This window comes from Nerophis lumbriciformis, linkage group LG25, assembly GCF_033978685.3.
Source record: "Nerophis lumbriciformis linkage group LG25, RoL_Nlum_v2.1, whole genome shotgun sequence".
NCBI lineage: Eukaryota > Metazoa > Chordata > Actinopteri > Syngnathiformes > Syngnathidae > Nerophis > Nerophis lumbriciformis.
In genome coordinates this window covers 34,879,382-34,889,302 of record NC_084572.2, presented here as the reverse complement: position 1 = coordinate 34,889,302, position 9,921 = coordinate 34,879,382, and the positions used below count along the sequence as shown (strand labels likewise).

General features: G+C 42.2%; 1 protein-coding gene across 1 annotated transcript in view; it reads right to left on the bottom strand.

Moving 5' to 3' along the window:
• Positions 1-9,921, bottom strand: part of c3b.2 (complement component c3b, tandem duplicate 2) — a 68,596-nt gene that overhangs the window by 5,509 nt on the left and 53,166 nt on the right. The window contains exons 32-36 of the mRNA XM_061984264.1: positions 5,451-5,502; positions 5,248-5,335; positions 5,096-5,185; positions 4,929-5,034; positions 2,083-2,172 (exon numbers count right to left, since the gene is read on the bottom strand). Coding sequence (XP_061840248.1) covers positions 2,083-2,172; positions 4,929-5,034; positions 5,096-5,185; positions 5,248-5,335; positions 5,451-5,502 — 426 coding nt within the window. The remainder of the gene's footprint in view (positions 1-2,082; positions 2,173-4,928; positions 5,035-5,095; positions 5,186-5,247; positions 5,336-5,450; positions 5,503-9,921) is intronic.

Here is a 9,921-nt window from a genome sequence, read left to right as displayed (position 1 = left end):
ACCTGTTTAGTTTAAAATCAAACATTTTAGCTTAAAATCCAACATGTTTCGTTTAAAGTGAAACACTTTTAGACTGTTTAGTTTAAGTCATACCAGTTTATTTTAAAATTAAACATTTTTAGTTCGGGTCATACCCGTTTAGTATAAAGTCAAACTTTTAGACCGTTTAGTTTAAGTCATACCTGTTTATTTTAAAATGAAACATTTTTAGTTTGGGTCATACCCGTTTAGTATAAAGTCAAACACTTTCAGACCGTTTAGTTTAAGTCATACCTGTTTATTTTAAAATGAAACATTTTTAGTTTGAGTCATACCCGTTTAGTATGAAGTCAAACACTTTTAGTATAAAACAAAACACGTTAAGTTTGAAGTCAAACACTTTTAGTTTTAATCATACCCGTTAAGTATAAAATCAAACAACATTAGTTGAAAGCTAAACACGTTTAGTTTAGGTCATACCTGTTTAGTTTAAAATCAAACATTTTAGCTTAAAATCCAACATGTTTCGTTTAAAGTCAAACACTTTTAGACTGTTTAGTTTAAGTCATACCTGTTTATTTTAAAATGAAAATTTTTTAGTTTGGGTCATACCCGTTTAGTATAAAGTCAAACACTTTCAGACCGTTTAGTTTAAGTCATACCTGTTTATTTTAAAATGAAACATTTTTAGTTTGAGTCATACCCGTTTAGTATGAAGTCAAACACTTTTAGTATAAAACAAAACACGTTAAGTTTGAAGTCAAACACTTTTAGTTTTAATCATACCCGTTAAGTATAAAATCAAACAACATTAGTTGAAAGATAAACACGTTTAGTTTAGATCATACCTGTTTAGTTTAAAATCAAACATTTTAGCTTAAAATCCAACATGTTTCGTTTAAAGTCAAACACTTTTAGACTGTTTAATTTAAGTCATACCAGTTTATTTTAAAATTAAAAATTTTTAGTTTGGGTCATACCCGTTTAGTATAAAGTCAAACTTTTAGACCGTTTAGTTTAAGTCATACCTGTTTATTTTAAAATTAAACATTTTTAGTTTGAGTCATACCCGTTTAGTATGAAGTCAAACACTTTTAGTATAAAACAAAACACGTTAAGTTTGAAGTCAAACACTTTTAGTTTTAATCATACCCGTTAAGTATAAAATCAAACAACATTAGTTGAAAGATAAACACGTTTAGTTTAGGTCATACCTGTTTAGTTTAAAATCAAACATTTTAGCTTAAAATCCAACATGTTTCGTTTAAAGTCAAACACTTTTAGACTGTTTAGTTTAAGTCATACCAGTTTATTTTAAAATTAAACATTTTTAGTTTGGGTCATACCCGTTTAGTATAAAGTCAAACTTTTAGACTGTTTAGTTTAAGTCATACCTGTTTATTTTAAAATGAAACATTTTTAGTTTGAGTCATACCCGTTTAGTATGAAGTCAAACACTTTTAGTATAAAACAAAACACGTTAAGTTTGAAGTCAAACACTTTTAGTTTTAATCATACCCGTTAAGTATAAAATCAAACAACATTAGTTGAAAGCTAAACACGTTTAGTTTAGGTCATACCTGTTTAGTTTAAAATCAAACATTTTAGCTTAAAATCCAACATGTTTAGTATAAAGTCAAATACTTTTAGACTGTTTAGTTTAAGTCATACCAGTTTATTTTAAAATTAAACATTTCTAGTTTGGGTCATACCCGTTTAGTATGAAGTCAAACACTTTTAGTATAAAACAAAACACGTTAAGTTTGAAGTCAAACACTTTTAGTTTTAATCATACCCGTTAAGTATAAAATCAAACAACATTAATTGAAAGATAGACACGTTTAGTTTAGGTCATACCTGTTTATTTTAAAATCAAACATTAAGTCAAACATGTTAAATTTATTCATACCTGTTTAGTTACAAATCAAAAGTGTTTAGTTGAGATCAAACAAATTTAGTTTAATTCAAACAAGTTTTGTTTAAAAATCACGTTTAGACTGTTTAGTTTCAGTCATGATTATTATTTCAAAGTCACACATGTTTCATTAAATCAAACCCGTTTAGTTTGCAGTCAAAGAGTGTCAATCGCTGTGTTTGATGTACCATGAGTGCAGCGGCACACGTTATCCTTGCAGATGTGAGTCAGGTCGTCTCGGTGTTGCCTGGGCGTGTACGTCTTACTGCAGCGATGGTCTGACAACAACAACAACAACACAACAATGTCAACAACAACACCACAAAAACAACAACACAACAATAACAACACAAAAACACAACAAAAACAACAACACAACAACAAAAAACAACAACACAACAAAACAAAAACAACAGCAACAATAACACAAAAACACCAAAACACATCAACAAGAGACAAAACAACAACAAAACAGCACAACACCAACATAACAATAACAACAACACACCAACATCAACAGAACAACACGACATTAACAAAACACCAACAGAACAACAACACTGCATCAACAACACAACATCAACGGAACACCAACACAACATCAACAGAACAACATAGCTTCAACAGAACAACAACACTGCATCAACAACACAACATCAACAGAACAACACCATATCAACAGAACAACACCACTGCATCAACAACACAACATTAACAAAACACAAACACAGCAACAGAAAAACAACACAGCATCAACAACACAACATTAACAAAACAGAAACACAACATCAACAGAACAACAACACAACATCAACAGAAGAACAACACAGCATCAACAACACAACATTAACAGAACACAAACACAACATCAACAGAACAACAACTCAACAAATACACAGCATCAAAAGAACAACAACACAACATCAACAGAATACCAACACAACAACAGAACAACAACACAACATCAAAAGGAAAACCAACACAACAACAGAACATCAACACAACATCAACAGAACAACAACAACATAAACAGAACAACAAAACAGCATCAACAACACAACATTAACAGAACACAAACACAACATCAACAGAACAACAACTCAACAAATACACAGCTTTAACAGAACAACAACACAACAACTACACAACATCAAAAGGAAAACCAACACAACAACAGAACATCAACACAACATCAACAAAACAACACAACATCAACAACACAACATTAACAGAACACCAACACAGCGTCAATAGAACAACACTAAATCAACTGAACAACAACTCAACCACAACATCAACAGAACAACAACTAAACAAATACACAACATCAACAGAACAACAACACAACATCAACAGAATACCAACACAACAAGAGAACAACAACACAACATAAAAAGGAAAACCAACACAACAACAGAACAACAACACAACATCAACAGAACAACAATACAGCATCAACAACACAACATCAACAGAACAACAACACAGCATCAACACCACAACATTAACAGAACAACACAACATCAACAGAACAACCACACAACATCAACAGAACACAACATCAACAGAACAACAACACAGCATCAACAGAACAACACAACATCAACAACACAACATTAACAGAACAACAACACAATATCAACAGAACAACAACAACACAGCATCAACAGAACAAAAACACAGCATCAACATAACATCAACAGCACAACAACATAGCATCAACAGAACAACACAGCATCAACAACACAACACAACATGAACAGAACAACACAGTATCAACAACACAACATTAACATAACAACAACACAACATCAACAGAACAACACAGCATCAACAGAACAACACAGCATCAACAACACAACATTAACATAAGATCAACATAACAACAACACAACATTAACATAACAACAACACAACATCAACAGAACAACAACACAGCATCAACAACGCAACATTTACATAATAACAACACAACATCAACATTACAACAACACAGCATCAACAGAACAACAACACAGCATCAACACAACATTAACATAACAACACAACATCAACAGAACAACAACACAACATTAACATAACAGAAACACAACATTAACATAACAACAACACAACATCAACAGAACAACACAGCATCAACAGAACAAACAGCATCAACAGAACAACAACACAGCATCAACAACACAACATTAACATAACAACAACACAACATTAACATAACAACCCAACATCAACAGAACTGCAACACAGCATCAACAGAACAACACAGCATCAACAACACAACATTAACATAACAACAACACAACATTAACATAACAACACAACATCCACAGAACAACAACACAACATTAACATAACAACAACACAACATCAACAGAACAACAACACAACATTAACAAAACAACACAACATCAACAGAACAACAACACAGCATCAACAACACAACATCAACAGAACAACAACACAGCATCAACACAACATTAACATAACAACAACACAACATCAACAGAACAACAACACAGCATCAACAACACAAAATTAACATAACAGCAACACAACATTAACATAACAACAACACAACATCAACAGAACAGCAACACAACATTAACATAACAACAACACAACATCAACAGAACAACACAGCATCAACAGAACAAACAGCATCAACAGAACAACAACAACACAGCATCAACAGAACAACAACAACACAGCATCAACAACACAACATTAACATAACAACAACACAACATTAACATAACAACAACCCAACATCAACAGAACTGCAACACAGCATCAACAGAACAACAACACAGCATCAACAACACAACATTAACATAACAACACAACATCCACAGAACAACATTAACATAACAACAACACAACATCAACAGAACAACAACACAGCATCAACAACACAACATTAACATAACAACAACACAACATCAACAGTACAACAACACAAAACAAGAACAACACCACAAGTCTTGATGCTGGACAAGCAGTGTGTTGATCGCTGACAGACACACACACACACCAGGGTTGTAGTACTGGTATGCGGTGACGGAGGAGGGCTGCAGGAGGCCCACTTTGAAGTTCTGCTGCAGCCTGAAGACCAGGATCTCAGGCTCCTTGTGCGACACCTGCACCAGACGCCAGGTGAGTTGGGGAGGGGCAGGTGAGGGCGGCGGTTGTCACGGTTACCTTGAACAGGTGCAGGATGAGAGAGCCTCTGTCGCTGAGGTTGTCCACCATCTTGAAGTTGCTGATGTAGCGGTCCACTGAGTTGGAGAGCTGCCACACAAGAAGCACCATCAGAACCAGGTCTGACTCTCAGACGTGTCCTAGTCCTCTACCAGGTCCAGGTCGGAGTCCTCCGGGGTGAAGCCCGTGGGCATGCTGACGTCCAGCACCACCATCCGCACGTCGCTGGGTCCTAAAGCCCTGTGGAGAAAAAGGAATATTTCATGCTGTTTTCTTACCAATGAGTGGCCAGGGATGTTTATTTTTATTTCATTTATTTTTTACTAAACTGCAGAGAGTGCTGAGGGTCACTCGCCTCACTTTGATGACCATCCGGTAGGACTTCTCCACGTCTGCTGGAGGCGTCTCTGCAGCAGGACATGATACTTTTAGACACGGATGACATCATTGTGACGTCATACCGCTGTGGCCCGGTGAGTTCCGCCTAGCGACAAGCAGCACGAGCGTGCCGAGCCACCAGAAACAAAAGAACTCAACAAGAAGGGAACGATTCCGAAGTTTTCATTTCAAAATAAAATGACAATTTCATTGATTTGAGAATATGGACTTGATTATTGGAAATTGAAATAAGTGACACAAAATGAATCCATTATTAAAGATCATTCTAATTAAATTGGAGATTCAAATGTGAATTAATTCAATCACATTTGAAAGAAGGAAAATAAAATTAAAATAAATAATTAAACTGTGATAATAATAATTGAAAATAAAATAATTAAATTACAAAGGGACAAGCGGTAGACAATGGATGGAAAGGTGGATGAATTAGCAAATAAAACAGGGATTAATTTATTGAAATTTGAAATATCCATCCATTCATTTTTCTACCGCTTGTCCCTTTCGGGGTCACGGGGGATGCTGGAGCCTATCTCAGCTGCATTCGGGCGGAAGGCGGGGTACACCCTGGACAAGTCGCCACCTCATCGCAGGGCGAAATTTGAAATAACTGATGGAAAATAAAGCCGTTTAACTAAATTAAAATAGGAACTCGTTTACTAACGACTACAATATTAAGGAATAGGAAATCAATTAAATCGGTAGTTAAATTTGAATCAATTGACTTATTTTTATAAATAAGTAATTGGAAAAACAAAAACAATTAACTAAGTAAATAAAATATTAGTCCAAGTAAAGAAAAGTAAAGTAATTGAAAATCGAGCCTATTGTGTAAATACTGAAATCATGAGTTAATTTACTTACATTTGAATCCATCCATCCATCCATCTTCTTCCGCTTATCCGAGGTCGGGTCGCGGGGGCAGCAGCCTAAGCAGGGAAGCCCAGACTTCCCTCTCCCCAGCCACTTCGTCCAGCTCCTCCCGGGGGATCCCGAGGCGTTCCCAGGCCAGCCGGGAGACATAGTCTTCCCAACGTGTCCTGGGTCTTCCTCGTGGCCTCCTACCGGTCGGACATGCCCTAAACACCTCCTTAGGGAGGCGCTCGGGTGGCATCCTGACCAGATGCCCGAACCACCTCATCTGGCTCCTCTCCATGCGGAGGAGCAGCGGCTTTACTTTGAGCTCCCCCCGGATGACAGAGCTTCTCACCGTATCTCTAAGGGAGAGCCCCGCCACCCGGCGGAGGAAACTCATTTCGGCCGCTTGTACCCGTGATCTTGTCCTTTCGGTCATAACCCAAAGCTCATGACCATAGGTGAGGATGGGAACGTAGATCGACCGGTAAATTGAGAGCTTTGCCTTCCGGCTCAGCTCCTTCTTCACCACAACGGATCGATACAGCGTCCGCATTACTGAAGACGCCGCACCGATCCGCCTGTCGATCTCACGATCCACTCTTCCCTCACTCGTGAACAAGACTCCGAGGTACTTGAACTCCTCCACTTGGGGCAAGATCTCCTCCCCAACCCGAAGATGGCACTCCACCCTTTTCCGGGCGAGAACCATGGACTCGGACTTGGAGGTGCTGATTCTCATCCCAGTCGCTTCACACTCAGCTGCGAACCGATCCAGTGAGAGCTGAAGATCCTGGCCAGATGAAGCCATCAGGACCAAATCATCTGCAAAAAGCAGAGACCTAATCCTGCAGCCACCAAACCGGATCCCCTCAACGCCTTGACTGCGCCTAGCAATTCTGTCCATAAAAGTTATGAACAGAATCGGTGACAAAGGGCAGCCTTGGCGGAGTCCAACCCTCACCGGAAACGTGTCCGACTTACTGCCGGCAATGCGAACCAAGCTCTGACACTGATCATACAGGGAGCGGACCGCCACAATCAGACAGTCCGAAACCCCATACTCTCTGAGCACTCCCCACAGGACTTCCCGAGGGACACGGTCGAATGCCTTCTCCAAGTCCACAAAGCACATGTAGACTGGTTGGGCAAACTCCCATGCACCCTCAAGGACCCTGCTGAGAGTATAGAGCTGGTCCACAGTTCCACGACCAGGACGAAAACCACACTGTTCCTCCTGAATCCGAGGTTCGACTATCCGGCGTAGCCTCCTCTCCAGTACACCTGAATAGACCTTACCGGGAAGGCTGAGGAGTGTGATCCCACGATAGTTAGAACACACCCTCCGGTTCCCCTTTTTAAAGAGAGGAACCACCACCCCGGTCTGCCAATCCAGAGGTACTGCCCCCGATGTCCACGCGATGCTGCAGAGTCTTGTCAACCAAGACAGCCCTACAGCATCCAGAGCCTTAAGGAACTCCGGGCGGATCTCATCCACCCCCGGGGCCTTGCCACCGAGGAGCTTTTTAACTACCTCAGCAACCTCAGCCCCAGAAATAGGAGAGCCCACCACAGATTCCTCAGGCACTGCTTCCTCATAGGAAGACGTGTTGGTGGGATTGAGGAGGTCTTCGAAGTATTCCCTCCACCGATCCACAACTTCCGCAGTCGAGGTCAGCAGAACACCATCCGCACCATACACGGTGTTGGTAGTGCACTGCTTCCCCTTCCTGAGGCGGTGGATGGTGGTCCAGAATCGCTTCGAAGCCGTCCGGAAGTCGTTTTCCATGGCTTCCCCGAACTCCTCCCATGTCCGAGTTTTTGCCTCCGCGACCGCTGAAGCCGCACACCGCTTGGCCTGTCGGTACCTGTCCGCTGCCTCAGGAGTCCCATGAGCCAAAAGAACCCGATAGGACTCCTTCTTCAGCTTGACGGCATCCCTCACCGCCGGTGTCCACCAACGGGTTCTAGGATTACCGCCACGACAGGCACCAACTACCTTGCGGCCACAGCTCCAATCAGCCGCCTCGACAATAGAGGTGCGGAACATGGTCCACTCGGACTCAATGTCCAGCACCTCCCTCGTGACATGTTCAAAGTTCTTCCGGAGGTGGGAATTGAAACTCTCTCTGACAGGAGACTCTGCCAGACGTTCCCAGCAAACCCTCACAATGCGTTTGGGCCTGCCAGGTCTGTCCGGCATCCTCCCCCACCATCGCAGCCAACTCACCACCAGGTGGTGATCGGTAGAAAGCTCCGCCCCTCTCTTCACCCGAGTGTCCAAAACATGAGGCCGCAAATCCGATGACACAACTACAAAGTCGATCATAGAACTGCGGCCTAGGGTGTCCTGGTGCCAAGTGCACATATGGACACCCTTATGCTTGAACATGGTGTTCGTTATGGACAATCCGTGACGGGCACAAAAGTCCAATAACAAAACACCACTTGGGTTCAGATCCGGGCGGCCATTCTTCCCAATCACGCCTCTCCAGGTTTCACTGTCGTTGCCAACATGAGCGTTGAAGTCCCCCAGTAGAACGAGGGAATCACCCGGGGGAGCACTCTCAAGTACTCCCTCGAGTGAATCCAAAAAGGGTGGGTACTCTGAGCTGCTGTTTGGCGCGTAAGCGCAAACAACAGTCAGGACCCGTCCCCCCACCCGAAGGCGGAGGGAAGCTACCCTCTCGTCCACCGGGTTGAACTCCAACATGCAGGCTCTGAGCCGGGGGGCAACAAGAATTGCCACCCCAGCCCGTCGCCTCTCACTGCTGGCAACGCCAGAGTGGAAGAGAGTCCAGCCCCTCTCGAGAAAACTGGTTCCAGAGCCCTTGCTGTGCGTCGAGGTGAGTCCAACTATATCCAACCGGAACTTCTCTGCCTCGCGCACTAGCTCAGGCTCCTTCCCCCCCAGCGAGGTGACGTTCCACGTCCCAAGAGCTAGCTTCTGTAGCCGAGGATCGGACCGCCAAGTGCCCTGCCTTCGGCTACCGCCCAGCTCACATTGCACCCGACCTCTATGGCCCCTGCTATGGGTGGTGAGCCCATTGGAGGGGGGACCCACGTTGCCTCTTCGGGCTGTGCCCGGCCGGGCCCCATGGGGACAGGCCCGGCCACCAGGCGCTCGCCATCGTGCCCCAACTCCGGGCCTGGCTCCGGAGGGGGGCCCCGGTGACCCGCGTCCGGGCGAGGGAAATCTGAGTCTCGGTTCTTGCATTTCCATAGAAGTCTTCGAGCTGCTCTTTGTCTGATCCCTCACCTAGGACCTGTTTGTCTTGGGAGACCCTACCAGGGGGCATGGAAGCCCCCGGACAACATAGCTCCTAGGATCATTGGGACACGCAAACTCCTCTACCACGTTAAGGTGGCAGCTCAGAGAGGAGCATTTGAATTAAGTCATTTATAATAAAAAAAAAAAATAATGACATTTGAATTAAGTCATTTATAATAAAGCAATTAAATTAGAAATTAAAATGGGAATTAATCTATTGACATTTAAAATAAGCAATGCAAAATAAGTAACTAAAATATGACTTAACTTATTAACATTTGAAATAGGAAAGTCATTTGTAAAT